The 27,415-nt window shown below is 37.3% G+C and overlaps 1 protein-coding gene across 1 annotated transcript in view; it reads right to left on the reverse strand.

The window, feature by feature from the left end:
- The window catches only part of LOC130604475 (transportin-1-like), a 40,754-nt gene extending 14,753 nt beyond the window's left edge, over nucleotides 1-26,001 (reverse strand). Inside the window, 16 exon segments of the mRNA XM_057419003.1 lie at nucleotides 2,909-3,004; nucleotides 3,222-3,320; nucleotides 4,438-4,525; nucleotides 4,622-4,780; nucleotides 4,999-5,106; nucleotides 5,844-5,930; nucleotides 7,924-8,095; nucleotides 9,039-9,264; nucleotides 10,351-10,503; nucleotides 12,889-13,054; nucleotides 14,297-14,357; nucleotides 16,337-16,455; nucleotides 20,688-20,810; nucleotides 21,514-21,595; nucleotides 23,678-23,811; nucleotides 25,843-26,001. Of these exon segments, the coding sequence (XP_057274986.1) occupies nucleotides 2,909-3,004; nucleotides 3,222-3,320; nucleotides 4,438-4,525; nucleotides 4,622-4,780; nucleotides 4,999-5,106; nucleotides 5,844-5,930; nucleotides 7,924-8,095; nucleotides 9,039-9,264; nucleotides 10,351-10,503; nucleotides 12,889-13,054; nucleotides 14,297-14,357; nucleotides 16,337-16,455; nucleotides 20,688-20,810; nucleotides 21,514-21,595; nucleotides 23,678-23,727 (1,789 nt within the window). The 5' untranslated portion in view covers nucleotides 23,728-23,811; nucleotides 25,843-26,001.
- Nucleotides 26,002-27,415: the final 1,414 nt, after the last annotated feature.

Consider the following 27,415-nt stretch of genomic DNA (forward strand, 5'->3'; position numbering starts at 1 on the left):
ACTACCCCCTAAATTAGAGGCAGCAATGTACATGGTATACTCTCCAGGGTAAAAGAGAAATTAAAGAAGAAAATGAGATAGATAACACCAAAATCCACCATTTAAAATCCAAAGGCTTTCTGATGTAAGCAGTCACTCTGCCATCTTCAGAATCATTTCTTACAGTAAATTTACCTACCATACACTTCAAAATTTTTAATAAAAAGTACTATTATGGATACTCTTGACAGAAAGGAATTACGCATTTTCAGTTTTAGTATTAAGTAGTCCTAAGCATTCTACTTTTTCTAGTACTTTGAAATGAAGATTTTAATAGGCTTACTATCTATCAGTAAAAATACATTTATACATACTTTTACATTGAATATATTGTGGTCTATCTAATAAACTATAAGTAGATTAAACACTTCTCTAAGAGCACCAAATATTTGTTTTCTTCATAATCTTGTAGAGAATTTTAAGTGGTCACTAACTCACAGCAACCGACTGCAGAAAATTAATTCTTTAATCCCAATATTTCTCCTGCTCAGAAAAAGCTTCCTCATGACAGTTGTATAAGAATCTTACTTTTTATACAAAAGCATAAGGACATATGACAAACAAAACTGCTTCTTTGCATGATTAGGTATCACAGTATCACAGTATGTTAGAGATTGGAAGGGACCTCGAAAGATCATCTAGTCCAATCCCCCTGCCAGAGCAGGAACACCTAGATAATGTTACACAGGAATGCGTCCAGGCGGGTTTTGAATGTCTCCAGGGAAGGAGACTCCACAACCTCCCTGGGCAGCCTGTTCCAGTGTTCCGTCACCCTCACTGAGAAGAAGTTTCTTCTCAAGTTTAAGTGGAACCTCTTGTGTTCCAGTTTGTACCCATTTTGTTCTAAGGGAGACTGAATAAAATATCATCATGCAAACATGTTTTAATGGTGCTTGCTCAACTCATGAAAGATTAATCTTTAGAAAAAGGAGAAGGTAGGAATAATGTATCAGGATTACTTGAAGCAAAATGCACGAATAACACTAAAATCCAGCAGATTTATATGAAGCAAAGAAAGGAAACCTGTGTTCAAGGGACATACTACGCAACACTAATTAACAGGCATTTGTGAATAGCTTCATGAAACATGCAATAAAACAGGTGATGCTTTCTCCAATAAAAGTTTAGTGTAGGATATACTAGCAGTTTGAAATGTACTCATTCCATGACAGCTGTGGCTCACTGGTAATGTACTATTTTGCCCGGACATTATGAAATTTCAATATTCAGTGTCTTAAATTTTTGGCAGATCTAACTTATAAAACTGCATTTGAAGTGGCACTTTCAAATGAAAATACACTTTTAAGGTTTATCTGTAAGTTCTCACAGGTCTGTACAAGGAATAGTAATTTCTGTCAAAGCTTAACTTTTTGTCATGTACTCATTATTTTCTATGCAACTACTTTTACTTAAGGTGGTCTTTGTATGTTTCCATAGAAGTGTTTTCATAGTTCATTACATAACAGCCTAAAGTAGAAAACAGTAATACTCTTGCACATACCAGTGGCATGTATGCAGCACAATATCCCACAACAAACTTATAATAAGTACACCACACTCAACATTTATCTGCAGTTAGGCATCCACATTTAAAGTAACTATTAAGATGCTTAAAAAAAAAAAAAGTCAGTGTTTGGATGCTTAAAAAAATTCTCTAGCAGTGATGGAGGCAAACTTTTAAGTACTAGATACTTCTCAATTATAGGTATTATACATCCATCAGTACAGATGATGGGGGTTGGGACAGGGAGAAAGAGTATTTATATTACTATACTATTCCATAGCGTAACAATCAATTATTTGCTCAAAAATAATCTTTAAAAAAAGCAGTACCGATAATATGCCAGATAACTAGGCAATTTTTCCTTCAAGTTCACCTTCCATACTAAATGACGGGGTTGGTATGTAGAGAATACTGGAGGATAAATATGCATGGAAAAAATCTCTCTCCAATTTATCTCATACTTAGAGAAAAGAAAAAGTAACTAACACTGAATTTACGTAATTTTCAATTATGTCAAGCATAATTACCAAACTATCATTTTTCTTACAAAATAGTTTTCAAATTGAAAAAAGTCAAAAGATTCTCAAATGGTAAAATAGCTAACCAGAAACCTGTTAAATTATTAATAAAGTTTTGATGAAGTAAGGAAGGTGATCTTCATACCAGAACACGCCCCCTATAAACACAAAAGAAACAAGCCTCAGAAATTCTGATTCAATAAAACATTTGGGGGATGCTTCTAAATTGAGATTTTGGAAGGCAAAGCTGCTGGCCAGAACATAAAAATAAGCATGCCAGTTAGACTTCAGAATTTTTTTATTAAGTGACCAGATAGTAGAAGTTACACATAATTGCAGTTATGTTGTGGTTAAACTGCCATCACAGATCTAGATTTTTGCGCATATTACTACAAATTAATCTTTAAAAAGTGCATTTTTTGTAAATTCATGATTTGAGTTTATTATTTGTTTTATATATGCCAATTACATTTGTTTCAAACACTAGACATATACATGCAATACACGTGTAAGGACATGCATATATTAAAATCAGTGTAAAGTCACTAAGTCTTTAAGTGTCACTGCATACATTTGTCATATACATAAATAAAATTGAGGACTATTTAAATAGATGATAAATATAAAATGGAATAAAGGTGAGAAAGCAATAACTTCAATAATCTAGATATATGATAGATGTATTGTTGCAAGACTGAGACTTGTAAGATCTGCAAAAGTTTTAACTTTGCTTATAAAAGCCAAATACATAGCAATAAAATAAGTTCTATGCAATTTTAAAAATCATTATCAAAAACAAACCAGCCCTCTAATTCCCTTCACCATGAATGCTTCAGTTTTTGGGTACCTGTGTTCTCTAATAATGTCTTTGGTGTGTTGGGTCTGTTAATTATTTCTACAAGCTGGTGCAACACCATTGGAATATAAGGCTGCATCTCTATACCTGAAACAGCCAAAAAGAAATGTTCAGAAGAAAATTACTGTTAATATACATGATCTATTTAGATCTGGTACATTGAATTTACTGCCAAGGACAAGAATATAAAATTTAATTTAAATTTAAATGTGTAAGTATCACTAAAAAATAAAAAAACACAACCCAGACACACCATTCTAAATTTGCAAAGATTCAAAGAAAAAAAAAAAGTTAAAAATCTTACCCATCTGGATGGAGATTTCTCCAATTGCCCAGGTGGCATTGTTACACACAGAAATGAATTCCGGGTTTAGGTTGGTTCCCAAAATGGGCATGAAATCAGCTAGAAAGAACAACATTTTAAAATCTCATCACACGATACAACAAACTTGTCCCATTACTGTAAGATCACAGGGGAGGGGTGCGTGTGTTTAAAAAAAATCACATAAGCATATTTAAACTCTTCTGAAGCATTACACCAGAATTAACAAGAGTTCTATTTCTGCTACATATCAGATTAACCTAAATTTTACAACCTAAGCAGTTCAATGCAAATCTTTTCAAACTATGATTTAAAAATATTTCTAATAAGCTTTATGTAACACTAGAAGCCTTTTTTCCTCCCCTTCCTGGGGGTGGGGGAAGAAAAAAAACCCACATCTGGATAGCTATGTATTCAACTGTGCTAAGAAAAAAAACCTAAACCAATCAAAAAACCCCAAACACCCCCCCCAAACAACAACCCCCCCAACACAACACCCCATCCTCCACCCCCCCCAAAATAAAAACAGTGGCAAACAACATTGAATCCTAGAAAGCAAATCATAGCCTTGAATAAATTTTAATAAAATATTAGTCACAAAGATAGATTATAACATCTGCTAAATAAATTTTAAAATCTAAGCCTGTCCAGACATTCATTTGTGAAGTTAAGTGTATCTTGAGAGTATCTGAGGGAAGAGAAAGTGAATACTGAAGTGTATAATTGATGCTACTTCCCTACTGAAATTAAAAAGAAAACACGAAAAAACACCAAACCTACCATCTAACCAGGTTTTCTAATTTCAATATACATAAATTATATGTAACAAAAGATTCTAGTAGAACAAAAAACCCAGCTATTTAAAGCTGATGTTTTTTTTAAAAGAAAAAAGTTATTTACCAAAGAAAACAATTGTTCTAAATGAAGTTGAAGTACATATTTTGCTGTATTCCTGTACAATAGAAAGCATGTTACATTATAAAAATCAAGTAGCAAAATGAACTCTTGCACTGTCTACAAAAAGAGCGATGTCTTAAACACACAGTTCAAAGGAGAAAAGACTACAGACCCAGGAAAATGAAACCTTATAACACCATGAGAAGGCATGCCACAGAAAAGGGAACTTAACAATGGCTAAACCATCCCCTTTAACAGTTTGTAAAATGTGTTAATTATTTAATATGTAAAAGAAACATACCGATGCAAGGCTTAACATGCTGAAAACACGCCTTTGTCAGATCACCTAACAATGCAAAAGAACTCTGCCGTACCTCAGGCATTTTATCCTAAAGAGAGGAAGAAAAAAAACCTGACAATTCTAGAAGTGTTTCAAATTCCCTTAAGAAAGAAAACCCTTGGGTTAAACCGGTTGCTCATCTCACCTGCATGCATTGGTACATTAATGTCAGGATATTGCTGCAAGCCACTAGCTGTTCAATGTTGCCTCCAAGTCCTTCAGCTAAACCACTGAGTAAATCAAGAGCCACAATCATGAAATCTTTATCTGGAGCCTCATATTGGTCTGGCTGAGCGTTGTGCAACTGCAACAAATAAGTACACATTTTGAAAATTAGTATTTCTCATGGGTATGCATAAAATTAAAAATAAACCAAACAAAAAATTAGTTTCAGAACTGCAGCTTCATTTAAATATTCAGTGGCTAATACTACAAACTTTCCCTCAAACCGATAATTTACATAATTAATACATTGGTTTGAGGAGTTATTCTGAAAACACTGGAATAGCAATAGAAAAATACCATGGCTTGTGCAAGAGTCTTCTGCACCAGATTTACACAACGCTGGTATACAGGTTCACAGTATGGAAGAAAGCCAGACTGCAAGGCAGTAGCAACTGATGACAGGCACTGGAATAAAGAAGAAGAAAAAAAAAACAACAAAAAGAGCAAGAGACACACTAACCTTCCCTACCACCCCAAAGTACCTTTTACTTATACCCACAAGTAAATAAAAACAACATGGAAAGGCAATACCAATTAGCTGACCCAAGGCAACTGGCAGCTAATTGTTACTCACTCCTACTTATGTCAGTCAAGATAATTTCTTAGAAGCAACATCTTCTTGGAGGTGGCCAAAAAAGTTCATACAGTTACTATAAATCAGCTAGCACTTACACTAAATTTCAGTATCCTGACCACATACAAGCCCTAACTTTACCCAAGAGTTATGAAACTAATTTCTCTAGAAGTGTTTTCCTGCTTCACACTTGGAAAGTAAAGACAATAGACTACATAGTTCATACCTTCAGACTGTCTGATAACAGTTTTAATGGAAGGATGAAGGGAGAACAAGGAGAGAGAGAAGAACCACAGGGGGATTGAATAATTCTTTTAGAATCATAGAATACCAAAGAAAACACTCAAGAATGGCAAAAAAAAAAAAAATCATCTAAATATGTCTGCTAAACCTGATGGCATTTTCTCAGTCATAAGATTTTCTCACTACAGTCATAATATTTACTCTGTAATGGGAGATACCTAACACTGTCAGGTTTTATAGTCATACTTACTAGGAGGAGCATCTTTAGTAATAGGGGTAATTCATAAAAGAAGTTGATAAAGTATATTAAAATTTTAATATTTACCTCTAATAAAGGAAAGAGATCTTTATCTTCATCCTTCAATATGTTCCACTTCTGGATTAATGGAGGCATTAGCATCTGAATATATTCCTATTTAGGATGAAAATACATCAGCTACTGAAACACACCATTGCATACTAGTTAGAAAATTGATATATTAAGAATTGATATGTTCTACTTTTTAAGCAAAAGAAAATTGATATATTGTAATTTAATCCTTGTTGCAATATGTAGAAGTAATAAATTATGTAGAAGTATTAGATTTTACAATTTATGTCTTAAGATTTTTTGCTGAGTCACATAAGTACCTTTACAGAATGAATCTTTTCCTCCAGGTTTAGCTTTAGTCTAGCAACATTTAATAGCTGTCTGGGGTGTTACAAATCTATAGGATTGCCTCAGGGCCTACAGAAAATGTTTTTGCCAGCAATGCAATCTGGCTGTTCATCTGCCATTTCTCAACCATCTCTCATTACCCTGATGCTACAACCCTATCCCCCCCAAATTCCTGAAACCTCCTGGAGCAACTACCTATCCATGAAGAAAGTAATTTTCTGTCCCTCCAGAAGGGTGCACTAAACAATTCTGCATAAAGATGTTGCATCTTTCCACTGCTGTCACAGTCACAAGGACATGAAGCAAAGCATCCCTGTAGTACTGTTGCTCCCAGTAAGTATCCAAAGAGCCAATACATGCTGCCAGCTAATGCCATGTCCAAAGACACAATATTCTAAGTGACTGAAGAAAGTCCCACCATCACCAGGAGCTCCCATTTAGCCTCTTCCTGGTGATATCAAATGTGAATCTGGCCAGGGCCAGATAGACATTGGGAAAAATGTCATTTGATGGTGTGGAGTCTTGGAAAGCAAGTAAAATTTCATGGCAACAACACAAATTGTTTTATTTTAGTGTGTCTATGTCATGTGAAACACTATAGAGAAATAAAAGAAATTTCAATACTGTCCTGGTTTTGGCTGGGGTAGTTATTTTTCTTCTTAGTAGCTGGTGCAGTGCTGTGTTTCAGCTTTAGTCTGAGAACAGTGCTGATAACACACCAATGGTTTAGTTGTTGCTAAGTAGTAATTACCCTGATCGAGGACTTTTCAGTCTCTTATACTCTGCCAGTGAGGAAGGGCACGGGAAGCAAGTAGGAAGCAGAGACAGGACACCTGACCCAAACTAGCCAAAGGGATATTCCATACCACAGCACGTCATGCCCAGTATATAAACTGGAGGGAATTACCCCGAAGGGACCAATCGCTGCTCAGGGATGGGCTTTTTTTTAGGAGGTGGAGGGGGATGGTGGGGTGTATTATTCCTTCCTCCCTCTATTTCCTTTTATTATTATATTATTTTACTTTATTTCAGTTATTAAACTGTTTTTATCTCAACCTGTGGGTTTTTACCTTTTTTCTGATTCTCCTCCCCATGCCATTGGGGGGGGGAGTGGGAATTAGCGAGTGGCTGTGTGGTACTAAGTTCCCAGCTGGGGTTAAACTACAACAAATAGCCATCATAAGATATACATGGCATGCATACAAATCCTATTAAAAAACTTATGTACACTACAAAAACCCACTATATTTGCCTGCATGTTATCTGTGCTTTGTCCAAAGGATTCTGTGTTTTTATATATAAAATACATGTCTGTCACACTCTCTGATAAAGCAATTTCTAATAATGATGTGCTCCAATACACTGGAAAGACACACAGAGCAGTTTAGCTATACTGAAAGTGGTTACAAAAAAAAAAAAATAGTCAGTAGAAATAAGCACGCACATTCCACCAATTTCTTTAAAGTCCCATTTCGTATCTATATTGATATATGTATCTCCTCTGAGTTGAAAAATTCTGAGAATGAGGAAAAAAAAAAAACCCACAATAATGAGAAGCACATTTCATAAGCCACCACATATTTGGTAGTTGGAAAATTACATGCAGTCCATGTATTTTACATGTAAATAATTATTATTGAAGCCTACACAGAAAGGTCAGTATTTCTGTTTTATAACATATAAAGCACATGACAAAAAACGCCTACCCAGTTTTTCAATATATGACAAGTGCATAAGGTATACTCACTGGTTTATTTAGATGATGTCCTACAGAATCTGCTAGAGTTCCTATAGCATCATAAAGAATGAGCAGGTTTTTATGCTGGTATTTACTAAATGCGAAGACCAAAGTGTCAAGTATATATGCAAGATAAGGAACAAGCTCTGTACAAGCCTCCTCTTCTAGAGTAGCAAAGGCACTGAATGACAAAAACCCCACCCCAAACAGGTCAGTCAGTATCTTGGAAAAAACAAAACAAGACCACCCCAAAATGCCCCAAACTACCCATTTCTGTTTAAACACAGTGCTGTATTTAAACCTCAAATTCATCCAAGGTATGTTTTCAAAAGGGTATTACTGAGACAAAATCAATCTATTTTGATTGAACACAAAGATTCAGCTCTTATATTGTGATAAGCAAAATTTTAAATTATTCCTGTAAAACCTGTTATATATACATGTTACAGATCTAATTCTGCTTTATAAGGAAACTTCCTTGGCAGTCTGCTGTGTACACTTCTGCCCCACACAAAATGACACATGAAAGCTTTATTTGCTGAACTTCCTGCACAAGAGGTGTACCCATTTCATTAATGGTGTGTCCATTCTTTTTTTTTTAAATATTAGCAAACAAGTGGGAGAAGGGAATCTTACCTCCAAGGATCTCCTTTCAAGAGAAAGGGAATATCCCTTGAAATAACTGCAACCCAAATGTTTTGGTAATCCTGAGCTAATTATATACAACATCACTAATGCAATGATAGGACAGTTTTCCTTTTATCATCAGTATTGACCTTGTTCATAGGGCATATAAAAGCCAGATTTCTGGTCAATGAAACTTAAAATATTGAATATAAACAGCTGTCACATACAGATAATTTCTTTTACTGTAAGAGATTGTTTAGTTTGGTGATTCATATATTCTAAAAACAAAGTGGACAAAAGAAATACATTTTATTTTAACTCGGAGTAATTTGTGACTTCTTCAGAAGAAGCCTAACCTACTCCAATTTAAAAGGAAAAAACTAAAACACATTAAGAGCTAGAAATGCAGTCATGTATTCATTGATAAAAGCATTACATTTGTTTCCCATGAAAAAGCAGTGTCATGGATAATGCTTTTTGCTTAAGCTTTTGCTCACCTGCAGGCAGCTTCTTGTACTCTCTTGTTGGTATCCAGAATACGCTTTAGCAACTCAGTCATTAATGGCTTCAAGTATGTGTCTGGGGGTTGACTAACTACCCAGTGTGCATAGCGACTAAGAGTCCAACATGTAATGGAGCGCACAAGAGCCTTTTTGTTAGAGAGGCACTGAATAAGGTGAGGGATCAGCTCAGGAAGATATGGAATCATACCCTGCATGCAGCCTAGAAGGAAAAATAAAGCTATTACAGTACAAGAATTATAAAACATAACTTTTTGCTGTTTCCTAGAAGGTATGCATTTTCTTCCTCTATCATGTAGCAATAGATCTTAACATTATACAAATTACCTAATTTATGCTAAGTCCTAAAAAGGAACCTCACCATAAACAATAACTGAAATTCCCAATCAAATTTACATTCATTTCAACTATATTTCTACTTCAGTGCTTCCCCATTCTCCAGAAATTGTGCTTTATTAAATGGAGTATAGCAGGAACATCCAAATAATATTAGTTCATAAAGCTTGAAAGTCTTATGCCAGTCTAGTCAGAGTGACCAAGACAACAAGTAGAGAAAGATTAAGCCTTGATAACAAATAACCATATCATTAAAAAGCATTCCTTAAGAAATCTACAAACTTCAAGTCAGCAAGGGAAGTAATACACTGAGATTTGCCAGAAGTACAAACTTTTACCTTACTTGACTTGAAATCAAAATCAACAAAAATGTTTTCTAGCAACAAACAAAATGTATGTTAACTAGGTACCATAGGAAAAGAGTTAATCTAGGCATGGACCCAAACATATTCCTTAAGTTTGCAAAAATGGACAGGAATGCTGGAAATACGGGTAAAAAGCCAAGTCTGTGAGTAAATACAAAGAAATGGAAGTTATCACATTTAAATCAAAGAACCATCCACAAAAGCAGCTCAAGGCACTGAAGTCACAGGACTGGTCTCCCTTTCTAAAAACAATGAATGAAATGTAAGGCTCAAATTCAATAAATATTCCTGTTATATCAAAATCAAAGTAGTACTTTATAAGAAACTTATAAATATATGCCGCAGAGTTAAAAAAGAGGAATAAAAGAAACTAAGTTATGCCTTATGTCTCCAAAAGATGCAGAGATTTAAAACTAAAAAATTAAATAACTGCAGTCACCAATGAGCAGATGTAGAGATTAATCACTAAACCCAAGTCAGCTAAAGACGTATACTTGTTTGCATAAGTAAATTCACCTAGAAGGAATCACAGAGCTGCTTTAGAATCAATCAAAAATTCCACAACTTGACATGCACTGTTGCCTTACCTTCAGCAATTGCTCCAAGAACAAGGATACCAGATTCTTTAACTGCCCATTCGGGATGGAAGAGCAACTCCTTCAAAAGGGGCAAGATGTGTGGCAGAAGTTCATCACGAAATACATTAGCCAAGACATCTAGAGCAGCAGCAGAACATTTCCCTGAGGGGAATTAACAGCAGTAAACTGCTTATTACAAAAACAGTTGTAGTTAGACAAGTATAATCCTCATTTTAACTTTGAGCTGCCAGGGCATTAGGAGGAAAGATACTTCCATTTAATTACAATACACTGGGATCCACTGTGCTCTGGTACAAAGTCACAGCTCTTAGGAAAGCCAATTTCGCATCATATTTATAGCCACTGAAAGGACTTATACACTTGGGATATTACAACACTTACCAACAGGAACCATGTTATTATATTTCACCATTATATACGCTACATAATTTCAGGATGGTGTAACAATACAGAAAGGGGAAGGTCTGTGACATAAATGTCACATACTGGAGAAACTAAGGAGAAATAGCCTAAAACTATTATCAACTGATTAAAAAGAAAATGTTCAAACATGATCCATGTCTCAAAGCAAAAGAGGCAAAATCATCAGTCTCTAGAGACTGAAAGAAATTTGTTGACCTCTGCTCTGAGCTTTTATATCTTACCCCTAATTTTGTGATGTACCAATAGAAAGAACACCACCTCAAAATTTGTTTGAAAGTTTTTAATCACATATTTTTAGCACAAAAAAGCTCAGAAAAGAATAACTTCAGCACATGATTCAGAAATCCTTACTCTGTTTTTCTGTTGTGGTGCTATCATGTCTAGAAAAATAATGCTCGTATTAAAGAATTTATACTGCCTTTTCCTTCTTTGCTTATTATGATTTCAGTTCCTTCTTAATGTCAGAAATTATTCAATTGGAACAAAAGTATATACAAGGCTCAGAACAGATCTCTACTGCAAAGCAGTAATAGACAGCACAGACCCCCCAAGACCAGCACCTACTGCTTTAAGCTAAGTCCGTTTCAGCTTTCTACTAGAAGAAAAGAAGGCAGGCTCCCATATTTAGTAACCAGGTCTCATTAGTAACCAATGTTGCTAATTGTCAGGCTATGCTGACATTTCCTCTCTGTTCAAATTGGAAGTCAAATATAGAACACTAGATAAGTAATAGGGCACACAGTTCTGAATTTAAGCTAATAAAAATTCTTTCAAGTCCAGATGACATACATCAATCAGATTTCTTAAGTGTTCTGTTCTCTCTCTTCCCTAGTTAGCTTTAGCTTCTTCACCATCTTAACAAAAACTGTGGACCACAGGTGCATTCTGTCATTTCAGCTATGTTTTTCAGAAAATATGTATTTAATTCTGCAATATGTACATACAATAATGACCACAAGAACAGCATTATGAAGTTAAAACTATTTTAAACAATACTTTACAAAAGCAAGCATATTTGTGCTTATTTTCCTCTAAAATAATAATAATTTAAAATTTTAGATATGCCTCAAAGTTGTTGTCCTGGGTTCAGCAGTAGCAGTCATTTTTCTCCTTCTTGGTAGCTGGTGCAGAGCTGTGTTTTGACTTTTGGCTTGGGAACAGAGATGATAACAATGATGTTTTGGTTTGGCCAAGGACTTTGTGAGCCTCATGCTCTGCTAGGGAGGAGGGAAAGCCAGGAGGAAGCAGAGACAGGACACCTGACCCAAACTGACCAAAGAGCTATTCCATACCACAGCACGTCAGGCCCAGGATGTAACTGAGAGTTACCCGGAAGGGCTGGGACTGCAGGGTTGGAGGAGGTATGGGTCGGTGCTTGGTTGGGCTGGGGGGGGCGAGTTATCGGTTGGCTGGTGGTGAGGTGATGTATTCTCTTCCCTTGTTATTTCCTTTATCATTGTTATTATTGGTGGTAGCAGTAGTGATTTGTGTTACACCTTAGTTACTAAACTGTTCTTATCTCAACCCGTGGGAGTTGCATTCTTTTCAATTCTCCTCTCCATCCCTCCGGGAGTAGGGGGCGGGAAAGAAGGGGGGGAGTGAGTGAACAAGCTGTCTGACTGGGTTTAAACTGCGACAGTTCTTTGATCCATAAGCTTCAAGGCACATTCATCTACACTACATCAGAACTACTAGTAATGGCTGTCAGTAGTAGCATGTTCAAATGGAGGAAAAAAAAAATATTATCACACAAACCAGATTAGAGGGAAGACTGAAGTAAAATAAAGCATTATTAAGCTTCCTCAAGCTAAGAACAATGAAAATTCAAAATCCAAAGCTTCTGTTGAATTACATCCAAGTTTATGTTTGTAGCTCTATTGGCCATATTTGAAATAAGATTACAGGTGGCTAGCTTTTGTCAATACAGTTATATAGCAAAAATATCACCTAAAAGGCACACCCTCTGCCCCAACCACCAATTATATCAGCAGATAGTTCTTTTTATATTCAAAAGCAAAGACTCAGTATTCCTATACACAAACTGACACTTATATTAAGCAAATAGTTATATTTTAAAACATTTTACACATTACTTTGACATACTTAAATTCCAGTCAGAAAGAGTATCATCATCATGATCACTGTCATCATCGTTATCATCTTCAATACCATCTTCTTCATGTTGCTGAGCTACCGTCCGTGAACGATGAAACCGAGGTCTTATATCCTGTTCACTATCTGGAATAGCTTCATCTTCTTCAACATCCCCCTGTCATCAAAATATTTATCAGATGAACTAGTGTAACTATATTGCTCAAGGAAGCTCAGAATGCAGTTTACACTTAGTTAAAGATTTTATAAGAATATGAAAGAGTCACATCACTCTTGTGCTGCCAGCTAACTAAATATACCATTGTTCCTGTATTCTGTTACAGTATTGTCCTGGGTTCAGAAGTAGCAGTCATTTTTCTCCTTCTTAGTAGCTGGTGCAGTGCTGTGTTTTTAACTTAGGCTGGGAACAGTGCTGATAAAACACCAATGTTTTTAGTTTTTGCTAAGTAATGCTTATTCTGATCAAAGACTTTTTCAGTCTCATGCTCTGCCAGGGAGGAGAGGCACGGGAAGCTGGGAGGAAGCAGAGACAGGACACCTGACCCAAAATAGCAAAAGGGGTATTCCATATCACAGCACGTCATGCCCACTATATAAACTGGGGGGAGTTACCCAGAAGGCCCAGATTGCTGCTTGGGTCAAGCTGGGTATCTGTTGGTGGGTGGTGAGCAGTTGTATTCTCTCCCCTTGTTATTTCCCTTATTATTTTTATTGGTGGTAGTAGTAGTAGCTTTGTATTATACCTTAGTTATGGGACTGTTTTTATCTCAAACTGTGGGATTTACATTCTCTTGATTGTCCTCCCCATCCCTCCGGGAGCATGGGGAGGAAGAAGGGGGGGGAAAGTGAACAAGTGGCTGTGTGGCTCTGTGTTACTGGCTGGGCTTAAACCACGACAAGTATTTACCAGAAAAATGACAGGAAAATAGAAGCAAGAGAGGTAAGCTAACACAAAAGCACAAAGTATCCTTCTTGTTAAGAAATTATTCTTGATAAGAATGAATTATAGAAGGGAGAAGAGAGAGAAATTCTAGTATGCAGACACATTCTAAAATGTGATGGAAAAAGCTGTGAAGTTCAAGGTAGAAGGGCACTAAAATGAATTCTGATAATTTCTTTAGGCTGCTTTGCTGCAGTAATTCATGGGTAAAAGTATCCTAGCTCTGACAAAGTTGGGTGGAAGGGGACAGGGGCAAAGCAGGAAAGCCCACAGATTATTTTCCAACAAACATGGCAGCAGTCACATTTAGTTTTTGGAACAGCACACCTTGCCCCAGAAAGCTAAATCTCAATTGAACAGATGGCAGACCAGATCTGGCCTACCAACTCAATCATTCTGATTTACAAGTCAGAAGCCAACCAAATATTCTTCCAGAGTATAAAAGAAATCGGTGCTTACCTTCAACAGAATAATATCTATCTCTGCATATTTCATACCATTTACCAGCACAGGTATCAGTCTACAAAGAAATATTGATATATGTCAATAAGGGAGACCCTGGTAATTACCAGCCTGTCAGTCTCACTTCAGTGCCTAATACAACTATGGAGGTCATTCTGGGAGTTATTGAAAAACACTCGAGAGACAATGCAGATGACTGCAGGATGGGCTCATGAGGAGAAAATTCTGCTTAAGAAAATTTCCTTTTATGACAAGGTCACCCATCTAGTTGACCAAGGGAAGCCAGTAGATGTGTGGGTTTTGAATTTTAGCAAAGCTAAAGGAGGTATCCTTCTGGACAAAATGTCCAGCACACAGCTAGACAAGTCCATAATATGTTGAGTGAGCAATTGGCTGACAGATTGGACTCAAAGGGTTATATAGTAAATGGGGTTATATCAGGCTGGCAGCCAGTCACCAGTGGGGTTCTCCAGGGCTCAATTTTAGGGTCAATGCTCTTTAATCTTTTTATAAATTATGTGGATGCAGTGACAGACTCAATATATTCTCTCAGATGCAGCATATTCTGCAATTCTGCAGCTGAGGAGTATTGTTTCTGAAGGTACTCAGGCCAGCAATAATATTCACACATCTCAAAGGTGCATTACTGCCTGAAATTTTATTGAAAGGACAGTAACTATTCCAATTAACACACATTCGTTGACATTTTCTGCAGCATACTTTATGAAGTATGCAGGAGCTATATATTTTTTAAGAAAGCCTATAGGAACAAAATATTAAACAATCAGGCTGGATAGGATCTTGTCTCACTTAATATAAAAATAATTTAAGATTATCATCAGGTACTGGCAAATTTATATAGCTCCCTAGTCAAAAAGGACTTGCCAACAAACATGATGCTGAAAGATATGTAACGTTACTCTTACCTGTTTTTCTAGAAACTTAAATGTTCCTTAAAAAACCCACCACAACCAAGGATGAAGCTGTTGCAATGTCAATGTTCATGTAGCCCAGAAGATGTTTAAGTTTTATACTGAGAAATTGACAAGTATTAATATGTGGATATTTAATATTAAAAGTAGAAGTTAAGAAAAAACATTTTAAAACTTAAAAATAATTTCTCATAACATTGGCTCTCCTGTTTTCAACTCCTATTCCTGCATGGCTACAGTAGGTGTTTTGATCTCAATTCTCTGCTAATTGCTTATGAAAACTGAAATTTTGATAAACACCTCCTTTTTTTTTAAAAAAAAAGCTTTACATCTAAAATGGTCATTTTTGCTGAAAAGAATGCATCTCTTCTCTCAATATTTTGATTGGAAGAAGAGAATAACAGACAAAAATGCTCTAGTATTTTCAAAACCCTTCCATGCATATGCCAAAGCCAGTCTCCATTTACTGGGAACATTGAAGAATTCATTTCCTATTGCAGAAGTATTCATATTAGTCTGGAAAAGTTATGAGCACTGTTGCAGACATACAGATGTTTAAACCTCAAACACATCCCCTATCATGCTCCAGCCTCTGGGAAAACTGAACAGTACAATGGGATGTTAAAAACTATACTGAGAGCAATGGGTGGTGGGACTTTCAAACATTGGGATACCCATTTAGCAAAGGCCACCTGGTTGGTAAACAACAGGGAATTTGCTAACAGGGCTGGCCCAGCCCAAGCAGAATTTTTACATACTGTAGAGGGGCATAAAGTTCCTGTGGTGTGCGTAAAGAATCTGCTGGGGAAGACAGTCTGGGTTATTCCTGCTTCAGGTAAAGGCAAACACACTTGTGGCATTGCTTTTGCTCAGGGACCTGGATATACTTGATGAGGCAAAGGACACAGGTTACTTCTGGAGCTGACTCTGAAATCCTTAGAAGTCTTTTCAGTGACCTTTGTGTACAAGAACTAGCTACAGAAAACTCCTTCTAAGCATACAAGAAGTTAGATACAGTCTCCATAAGACTAACCAGGAACAAGTCAACTGAAGTTTAAAGATGACTATTTCAAATTAACTAGGAGTTTTAATACCTAATACTTACTTAGTAAGATGCCGACATAATACATCTTTACAAATTGGCTGGTCAGCCAAAGTCAGCCAAAACTCACAAGCCTCCAAAGCCACATTTTCATCTTGGTCCTGGGTCCTTTGAAGCATATACTACATAATATAAAAAAAAATAAAAAATACTTCTGTAAGTTTTAAGGGCCCAGAAGACACTATCAATATTGGAAAATGTGCTTGCAAAAACAGACTACACTACCAGAGTAATTTTGTTTCTTTGGGGCAAGAGGAAGAAATATATATAAGACTATTTAAAGCTATGGTGAGAATAAGCCTAGAGACTTTATTTCTTAATGCCAGGTGACTCATATTCTAAGTTTCTTAACTGCTTTTGTGAGAACGCTATTATGAAGAAACTACAGACAGAGACCCAAGATAATAAACAGCAGTTTCCTGAGAATAGGAATGTGAACACGCAAGTGAAATCTAATAACTGAAATCTGTTAGATCAGTCTACTCCTGATGTATCCTGTTGTCATGTTCTCAAAGGGAGGAGAAAAAAAAAACAACAAAAAAACCCCACCAAAACCAAAACAAACAAAAAAAAAACCACCAAAAATACACATCTGCTCATGTAGAAGTACATGCTCAAAAACCCCACTGAAATCAAAATTCAACCATTCCTATATGCTCCAGGAACTTGGCAAGAAAGATAATACTAAAATTGCCTGCTTCAAAAGCATGATGCTGGCCAAGACCTTCTGTCTTTAAATCACTACTGCATCATTAATATTCTTAACTACATTAAAAGTGATTCTCCGTAAGCCTTTTCTTTAGGTTTATGGATACAAGTTTCTTTTTAAGACTTCCTTCAGTTACAGCAGCCACCATCAGCAGCATTCAGCTTGGAGGTATTCAAGCTTCAAAGGGGCAAAACCAGACCCATTTGAATGTTGAACAATAGTCAGTTCTGGGATATTACATTTGCACATACCAATGTGTATACAGAACTGGAGAAAACAGTAACAGTACACAGTAGCCCTGAAATGGGGGAGAGGTCTAAACTTTGTTACAGAACAAAAATCCACTACTGCTGTCTTCTGTAGAGAAGCAGCTTGGCACTAGTTTTCCCAGCAAAATACCAGATATAGTAAGAACACAGTCTTGATTTTTCTTCTGGTTGGTGACATCATTTATACCTGCAAAGTCCTTACTGATCTTAGGAGGGTGAAGAGTCAGAGAAGTTATCACTTGTTGACAATAAAATCTCCAAAGCTTTAGTCTCTCTCAAAAAAAAAAAAGACAACAACCAAAACCAACCAACCAAAAGAAAAAAAAACAACACCTAAGAACCAACTATACCTACTTGTAACATGTTACATGAGAACATGAAAGAAATCCAACACAAAAGGAAGCCTAGAGAGGGTGGAAGCAAGGACAGGTAGCCTGGGAGGAATACAGAGTAATTCTCTGAGCAGCCAGAGATCAGGTTAGGAAAGCTAAAGCCCTGACAGAATTAAAACTGGCCAGGGACATGAAGGGCAACAAGAAAAACTTCTATAGGTACACAGGGAATTAAAAGAAGACAAGGGAAAATGTAGGCCCTCTCCAGAAGGAAACGGGAGAACTGGTTACCCAGGACATGGATAAGTCCAAGGTACTCAATGACTTTTTTGCCTCGGCCTTCATTGGCAACAGCTCCAGCCACACTGCCCAAGTTCCAGAAGGCAAAGGCAGGGAGTGGGGGAATGAAGAAACACCTGCTGTAGGAGAAGATCAGGTTTAAAATCATCAAAGGAACCTGAAGGTGCACAAGTCCATGGGACCTGACAAGATGTATCTGCGGGTCCTGGGGGAACTGGATAATGTAGTTGCCAAGCCATTATCCATCATATTTGAGAAGTCATGGCAATCCAGTGTAGTTCCTGCTGACTGTAAAAAGGGAAAAAATAAATCCCATTTTTAAAAAAGGAAACAAGGAAGACCTGGGGAACTAGAGACTAGTCAGTTTCACCTCAGTGCCCAACAAGATCATGGAGTAGATCCTCCTGGAAACTATGCTGAGGCACATGGAAAATAGGGAGATGGTTGGTGACAGCAAAAATGGCTTCACTAAGGGCAAATAATGCCTGACCAGTTTTGGTGGCCTTCTATGATGGGGTGACAGCATTGATGGATAAGGGAAGAGCAGCTGACATTATCTACCTGGACTTGTACAAGGCATTTGACACTGTCCTGCACGACATCCTTGTCTCTAAACTAGAGAGACATGGATTTGACAAATGGACCACCCAATGGATAAAGAATTGGCTGGATGGCCACATGCAGAGCATTGTGGTCAACAGCTCCATGTCCAAGTGGAGATCAGTGACGTTCCTCAGGGGTCAGTACTGGGACTGGTGGTGTTCAATATCTTTGTCAGCAACATGGACAGTGGGATTGAGTGCACCCTCAGCAAGTTTGACAACAACACCAAGTTGTGTTGTGCAGTCAACACACTGGAGGGAAGGGATGCCATCCAGAGGGATCCTGACACACTTGAGAGGTGGGCCAATGCAAACCTCACAAAGTTCAACAATGCCAAGTGCAAGGTCCTGCACCTGGGTCAGAGCAATCCCAAGCACAACTACAGGTTGGGTGAAGAATGGATTGAGAGCAGCCCTGAGAAGGACTTGGGGGTGTTGGTTGATAAAAAGTCCAACATGACTCACCAGTGTGTGCTTGCAGCCCAGAAAGCCAACTGCATCCTGAGCTGCATCAAAAGAAGAATGACCAGCAGGTTGAGGGAGGGGATTTTCTCCCTCTGCTCTTGTGAGTTGCCAGCTGGAGTACTATGTTCAGCTCTGGGGCTCCCAACATAAGAAGGACAGGTCCAGAGGAGGCCATGAAGATGCTCCAAGGGCTGGAGCACCTCTACTCTGGAGACAGGCTGAGAGAGCTGGGCTTATTAAGCCTGGAGAAGAGAAGGCTCTGGGGAGACTTTAGAGCAGCTTCCAGTGCCTAAAGGGGCTGACAAGAAATCTGGAGAGGCACTTTTTACAAGGGCCTGTAGGGATAGGACCATTCTATGATGTTTGCCAGGGCTGGTGTCATGGAATTCCAGACAACACGTAGGAAGACTAGAAAGCAGGCCAAGGCTGTCATCAGTTGTGGGAGGTGAAGGCAATAGGATTTGCATGATGAGCTTAAGCAACACTCTGAAAACAAGCTCTGAGGACTTGATACCGAACAAGCCTTGGGGCGATAAGTTAGGATGTTGAAAGATAGGAAATGTAACCAAACGAGCCTTGGGATGATAAGCCAGGATGTTGATGTAACAAAGAATTTCAGTTGAAGGTCAGAGGACATGGCAAGACGTGAAGCAAGAAGGTGGAACTGTCATCGCGTGAACAGAGAGTGATCGGCATTGTGATTGGACCATTGTGTGCGTGTTTAACCTAGGGGATTTTCACAGAATTCAATGAGATTGAACATGGCATGCTCGTGCATGTTGGGAAAGCACTGAACAAGGGGATAAAAGGGCTTGATTGTAATGAAGCTTTGTCTCGGTATCCTCACCAACCTGAGTCCGTGTCACAATATGCCACAATGAGTCACCTCAATTTTATGTCTCTTTAATGTCTTCGTCCAAAAGCAAAAAAAAAAAAAACAAAAACAAAAACCAAGAAAAACCACCTTCATGTAGTCTAGACCTAGCCCTTATGGAATTTGACACTGAGTTATGACCGACTTGTTCACGTGAAATCTACATTAGAAACATACTGATCTTTGCTATATTTCCAGTCTAGCAAGTAGTCTATGTAAAGGCAACTAGAAACTGCCAGTATTTCCCAGAAATATGGAAATTATAACTCAGACAGTTGAGCAGACAAAAACCATATGATTGGCCCTCTGGTAGGCAAGTCTGCACCAATCTAGAATGATAAACTATCAAATGACACTAACCTGTAGAACTGAATGTAATAGCAGGCAGTTTCATTAGCAGCTCAAAGAGCATCTCAGCTATGTAAAATAACATTCCTTGTCAAAAGATCCAAAAAAAAGGTGAGCTTCAATGTGTAAACTGGAGCAGTATCAGTACTAGAACTAGGATTTTTCACATGATCTTGTGGTCAGACAATGCCTGGCTGCTCCATGGTATGGCTGATCCTGGCTATTTTAGGATCAATTAACTTAATAAAGTATGAACAACTGCCATATACATTGTCAAATACAGTGTCAAGTTGGTAATTAGCCAAAAAGAAACTTTTGCAACCTCAGTCTTGAAGGAAAACAAAGAGTAGGCAAGCGCAAGAGTTACATACCTGTTCTGATGAATGCTTTTAATTTGTTATTATTTCTACAACCCCAAACATGTTACAGCACACAATCTGAGAAATGAGACTCACATCAACTATACTAATCATATGAGGAAGCAGGCGATCCATTCGAACTTCCAGCAACATTACCAGAGCACGGCAAACATTTTTACGTACTTCAGGCTCCTCGTCACCAGCCAGTGCAAAAAGATTCTGTTAGAAAGCAATATCAATTGAAAAGCATCAATTAATCTAGTTCAACTTGTATTGAAGTTGATATGACTGGCAAACTAAATATGCAAACATGTACTTCTGTACCCTCCCACCCCACACCTAAAAATACCATATTATTTCTTAAAGATATATGGTTTAGCAAATGAACTCTTCAGACTCTCAATGTGCATTGTTAACCAGTGTTCTGGTCATGTGTACATTAGACAGAAGAACATTATTTTTTTACCCTAAACATTAATGAAGTTCTGAAGCTAGAAAACTCCTTCAGTACATAACAGCAGTAAATAACGTACTTTAGATAACCCAAATAACACCCTTTTAATCAGTAGTAGTATTCCGAGAGACCCGTCATCCAGACTTGGTGACATGATGATCCCTTTCCTGAACTCTCCATCACAGGTAAGTGACAGACTGCTGCCAGTGCCTTTATGCAACAAGAGTTTCTCCTATTTATGAAAAGGAAGCATTTTTCAAAATATTTCTTGGGTTGGGAGAGTAATCTAATCTGAGCATAAGCATACAAAATGAACTTTGGTCAATGGGGATTGAAGATAAGAATGGGAAGACAGCAATGTCAAGTTCGGGTGTAGTGGTGGTTGTAAAACATTACTCAAAGCTTTTGATAAATCAGTTATGTAATTTAACTTACCCCCCCCCCCCCCAACCAAGAATGCACACTCACCTCAATAAAAGAATCTATGTGCAACATAAGAGCTTGAGTTCTGCTCATGATAAACTGATTGACACATGCAACAGCATGAGATCTACAAACGGAACAGTTAAAATATATATATTTTTTTTACTTAAACATTTTTTAAACTGTACATATGCATCAAAAACATTAGGAAGCAAATCACATTGCCCAAGCATCTTCAAGAGGCAAGAGGGAACAAATCTGCACATCTATACTGTTATCAAGAAAAATTACTAAACCACATTTTTAAGTACCACCTTATACTCCAATATATCCAATAAATTATTTTAAATAAAGTATTCAGTACATAAAAAACAGAGCAGGATGACTCTATCTGGCACTTTTGCTCCCAACAGTATGTAAGAATGTTCTGTTTCCATATATTACGATTATTGATCTTCTCTGATATTAAAAATTTTATACAAGTCAACATGGTGAAATTTTAGCACTAACGTAACTCCAAACATCTAGTCTGTTCAGACGTTTCTTGGAAAAAGTCAAAAATGTTCAAAAGTTGTCTCTTGACAGATTTAAACATAAAATATTTTACTGATACTACTAATATTCTTTATACTTCAGCACTATGTACTGAAACCAGGCTATGGGTCACCAGGCAATCTACTTTAAGTTGAAACTTGTTTTATTATCTCAAAGACACAAACATCACAGCAGACAAAAAGTAAAAGACTGTTTTTAATGTGATAAGGAAAAAAAAAGGAGTATTTTCTCCATCTTTCTTAGCTCCAATGAATTATTAAGCTTATTTTTCTACAAGTGCAAGTTCATGCTTTGTTATATATTTTTCTTAGTGCACATGCATTTTAGGTGAGTTTTCATATCTTATTTAAATCCTATCATGTTATATTCCTAGTTATACTCTTCCTTTCAGTCTGCACCATCTACTACCATTGGCAATAATTGCTGCCTCCAAGAATCTTTCAATACGATCTTCAAACAGGAGTTATAAAACTTATTTCATGTAATCACACTGAATGGTTGAGGTTGGACATTCTTGTCCAGTACCCCTGCTCAAGTAGAGACACCTAGAGCTGGTTGCATAGGACCACATCCCAACAGCTTTTGAATATCTGCAAGGATGGGGACTCTGCCACCTTCTCTAGGCAACCAGCACCTGATCAAACTCACAAGTAAGAAAAAGTATTTCCTGATGTTAAGGCAGAACCACATGTGGTTCAGTTTTTGTCCATTGCCTCTTGTCCTGTCACTGGGTTGCCCAAAAAGAACCTGGATCAGTCTTGTTTACACCCTTCAGATATTTACATGCATTGACAAGGCCTCCCCAGAGGCTTCTCTAGGCTGAACAGTCCCAGCTCCCTCAGTGTTTCCTCATAGGAAAGAGGCTCCAGACCCTTCATCATCCTTGTGGCACTTCACAGGACTAGCTCCAGAAGCTCCATGTCTCTCCTGTACTGATAAGCACAGAAATGGACACAGGGCTCCAGGTGAGGCTTCACCTGAATGGTGAAGATCACTTCCCATGCTGGCAACACTGTAGCCCAGGATACCATTCACTTTCTTTATAGCAAGGGCACATCACTGGCTTATTTCAGGGTAAATGCTACTGTTCCTGTTGACAAATATTAGCAACAACAAGTTAATCTTCTTTTCTATACTCCTATTACTTTGGAGAGATTAATACTGTATTAAAGTAAAAAGATGCTGAACCCATTTAATTTGATTCAGCTGAAAGATAAAGAGCTTTCTAAGTGCAGTTAAAACAGAAAAATATTTTCTGCAAGAACTCAGAAACTGATAACAAACAACTTTTTACTCTCCTATTGCTGCAGTTGTTACAAAATAAATGTTTTCTAATCATAATATGAAATTTTAACCACAGCACTGCAGTTTCCATGATAAAATGCAAAATCCTAAAAGAAACAGATTGATTTTCAAAGTCAAACAAATTTGAAATTTGGAAGATGCATAAAGAGGTGAGGCTGAACTATTAACTAAGCAGATAAGTGTGGAAATTAATGACGCATGAAATCTCTGTGCCTTCTCACAACTTGCACATGCAGCAGGATCAATTAAAAAAACTAAATATGCTTTCAAATGATCTACAAAATATCAACCTCACTGTTCATGTAAATAAATTTTTAACAGGTAACTTCAGTGCAAAACCCAAACCTACCTTATTTTTGGACTGCTGTGCTTGAAGAACTGCAAGAATTTAGGTATCATGATACTGAGTGGTCGGTCCAATACATCACTATCTAAAATTTCAGCAGAATCTTCACATATCTTCTGAAGAGCACCAAATGCACCCTGTTTAAAAAAAAAACAAACAAAACAAAAAACCAAAAACCTGCAAACCTCAAAACCTGTTAATTTACATTTTGAAGAAAGCAACATTTTAAGGTTTGTACAGAACAGGCAATTTTAGCACACCACCACAGTAAATGTAGCTAATGAAACATGGAGTTAAATTAAAACATCGTTAAAGCATTTTATTTAAGCACTTTATACTGTCATCTATAAGCTCTCAAATTATAAGTGACAATTTTAATTTTAGTATTAATGCTCATTTATTCAATCATATTTTTAAAAAAGGTTAAAAGCAAAATCTATTTGAAAACTAAATGACAAATTGCAGACGCATCCAAGTGAATTTCATATACAATTTTATTTCCTTTAATGGTTTGTTATAGGGCAAAAGAGAACTCTGGACATGATAATCAATTTGAGTTTCATTTCCAAGGGTTGGTGGTGGATTTTGTGGGTTGTTTTTTGTTGTTTTTTTTTTCTTCTTTCTTGAGAAAGTGGCACTAAAACACTACATAACAGCATGACATCTTGGACCACTTGTCATATCTCTAAGGATTATTTTATACAAAATGCTTCACAGCATCAAGTAATTAAAATTGTGTGTTCACAGGCTTTTTTTCTTCTCATAGTTTAAAAAAGTAGTTTTGTGTCCTGATTTCAGCTGGGATAGAGTTAATTTTCTTCCTAGTAGCTGATACAGTGCTGTGTTTTTGCTTTAGTCTGAGAACGATGCAGATAACACACCAATGCTTTAGATGTTGCTCAGTAGCACTTACCCTATTCAAGGACTTTTCAGTCTCTCATGCTCTGCCAGTGAGGAGGGGAACAAGAAGCTGGGGGGGAGCAGAGACAGGACACCTGACCCAAACTAGCCAAAGGGGTATTCCATACCACAGAATATCATGCCCAGTATATAAACTGGGGGCAGATACCTGGAAGGGATCAATCGCTGCTCAGGTTGGTGGGTGGTGAGCCATTGGATTGTGCATCACTGCTGTTTATTGTTTTGTTTGGGGGATTTTTTCCCTTTAGTTTTATATCTCTCTCCTTGTTATTCCCCTTTTCAGTATTAGTATCGTACTTTATTTTAGTTATTAAACTGTTTTTATCTCAACCCGTGGGTTTTACATTCTTTCAATTCTCTTCCCCATCCTGCCTGGGGGACGGGGGAAAGGGGGTGTGAGCGAATGGCTGTGTGGTGCTGAGGTCCCAGCTGGGCTAAAACCATGGTAATCTGGTATTTATTTATTTTCTTTCATAAACACTGAGCAAAAAAAGTTAATTTCACACTAGCCTGAAATAGCAGTGACAGATTACGTTTCCAGATTAAGTTATAAGAGGAATGAACAACACTACTTTTAAGTAAGAGAAAATTCAGGGTCAGCTTGATGATGCCTAAAAGATTGGGCATCACAAAATGGTAACTTTAGGACACTTCAGGTTTCATCCGAGACCTCATAGTAGCCTTCCAATATCTGAAGGTTTCCTACAAGGATGCCAGAGAGGGACACTTCATCAGGAACTATAGCAATAGGACAAGGGGCAGGACAAAGGGAAGTTTAGATTAGATATAAGGAAGAAGGAAGTTCTTTACTGTGAGGGTGGTGAGGCACTGGAACAGGTTGCCCAAGGAAGTTGTGAATGCTCCATCCCTGGCAGTGTTCAAGGCCAGGTTGGATGGAGTCTTGGGTGACACAGTTTAGTGTGTGGTGTCCCTGCCCATGGCAGAGGGGTTGGAACTAGATGATCTTAAGGTCCTTTCCAACCATGACTATTCTGTGATTCTGTGACTACCCATCTACAGTCTTATTCTGGTTTTATGCAAATAAAACATTCATTTGAATGAACACTAAGAACACAGAATGCAGGTAGAATAAAAAGTATCAAATTTGACCCACTGTTCTCTGAAGAGATTATATATGTGTGTATACACACACAGAAAAAATACTAGAAATATATTTAGCATATATAAAGAAAGACAAAGAATAGTCAAATTTAGATTATAATCTATTTCAAAATAAGCCTCCTTACCTCACAGGTATTGTAATCTTCAGAATCCAACAGGCTGCAAAGTTTTGGTAAGAGTTCAGGCCAATTCTGTAATTCCCCTTTTGAAGCAATGGTTGTTATCAGAATGCCTAAGTGAATCAGAGGAATAAAGGAAACGAGATCTCATATATCTTCACATGTTTCACACCAATTTTTCTCATTTTATTCCTCTCAAAGATCTAAGGTGTTAAGGAGTTTGATGTTTTATTAAGAGCTAGCAAACATAAAAAGCAGAAGTACATTTCAGTACAAATGGTATTTAAAGGGCTTTGTAACGCAAAAGGAAGTTGTTCCTTCCTGCTGCTATGAAAGCCTGAGATGTGAGTAGTCAAGCACATTTCCATTATAAGGAAATAATCACTGCAGGGCAGGTTCTGCTCTAAATTTACTAAAAACTGTACAAATCTTGACCTCCAGTATACATAGAGTATCCACCTCAAGTCACCTCCTCTTTATTATAATACAAAAGCATGAACATTGGAAGCTGCCATTCAATAAACTTATAACCCAATGGTAAATTATGTGTTCACAACTTTACTATGCTTACTAAAAACATTAAGGACACATTCTAAGATGGAGATACCTACTAAGACCTTATACACTATGGCAGGTCATCCAGAGATCAGCTGTAGGGTTGGCTGATTCAGACTCAGCAAAAAGACAGGATGGCCCAAAGAATTACTAATTCAATTTCCAGCACATACAAAATCCCAGGAAAAAAACAATTCGGTGACAAAAATGGGGAAGGGCACTTTACAAACCAGGACTGACTACGACTCCATTTTGCCTGAACTAGTAATCTCCCAAGTGACAAGCAATGCAAAAAAAAAGCTTTCCTAATTTTTTCATTGAGCTAATCACAATATATCCTTTTTCTACAGAATATTAAAATTCTTGTTAAATATACAAGAATATAGGACAACATTACAGAGCAAAGGACATTCTGGGCAAGACATAAAGTTACTATGCATCATGTTTACTTTGATGCAATAAGGCAGAGAAACCAAGAAGACAAAGGGTAAAAATGAAGATGGAAATAAAACACAATTTTACAACTCCAGAAGTAGTTTGTATCCAGTTGTCTTCATAATTGCAATTTAATAGAAAAGACTCCCAAAAGCCTATGGAGATATATGGAGTCTTAAAGGCAATATCTTCTAAATATTATGGCCCTGCAAAGAATATCAGATGCATTAACAGAACATACATATTTTACTGTTCCTGCATCTTAATGATCTACTTTAAAAAAAACAACAACCAAACAAAAAAACTGAACTTCATAAACAGAACTGTCATGGTTTAAACCCAGCCAGTAACTCAGACCCACACAGTCACTCGCTCACTCCCCCCCTTCTTCCTCCCCGTGCTCCCGGAGGGATGGGGAGGACAATCAAGAGAATGTAAATCACACAGTTTGATATAAAAACAGCCCCGTAACTGAGGTATAATACAAAACTACTATGGCTACTATTAAGGAAAATAACAAGGGGAAAGAATACAATTACGACCCACCGACCGATACCCAGCTTGACCCGAGCAGCGATCTGGGCCTTCA

Source organism: Pezoporus wallicus, unplaced genomic scaffold (genome assembly GCF_028554395.1).
Source record: "Pezoporus wallicus isolate ANWC-B61680 ecotype Strahan unplaced genomic scaffold, APGP_CSIRO_Pwel_v1 contig_7260, whole genome shotgun sequence".
In the NCBI taxonomy this organism is placed as follows: Eukaryota; Metazoa; Chordata; class Aves; order Psittaciformes; family Psittacidae; genus Pezoporus; species Pezoporus wallicus.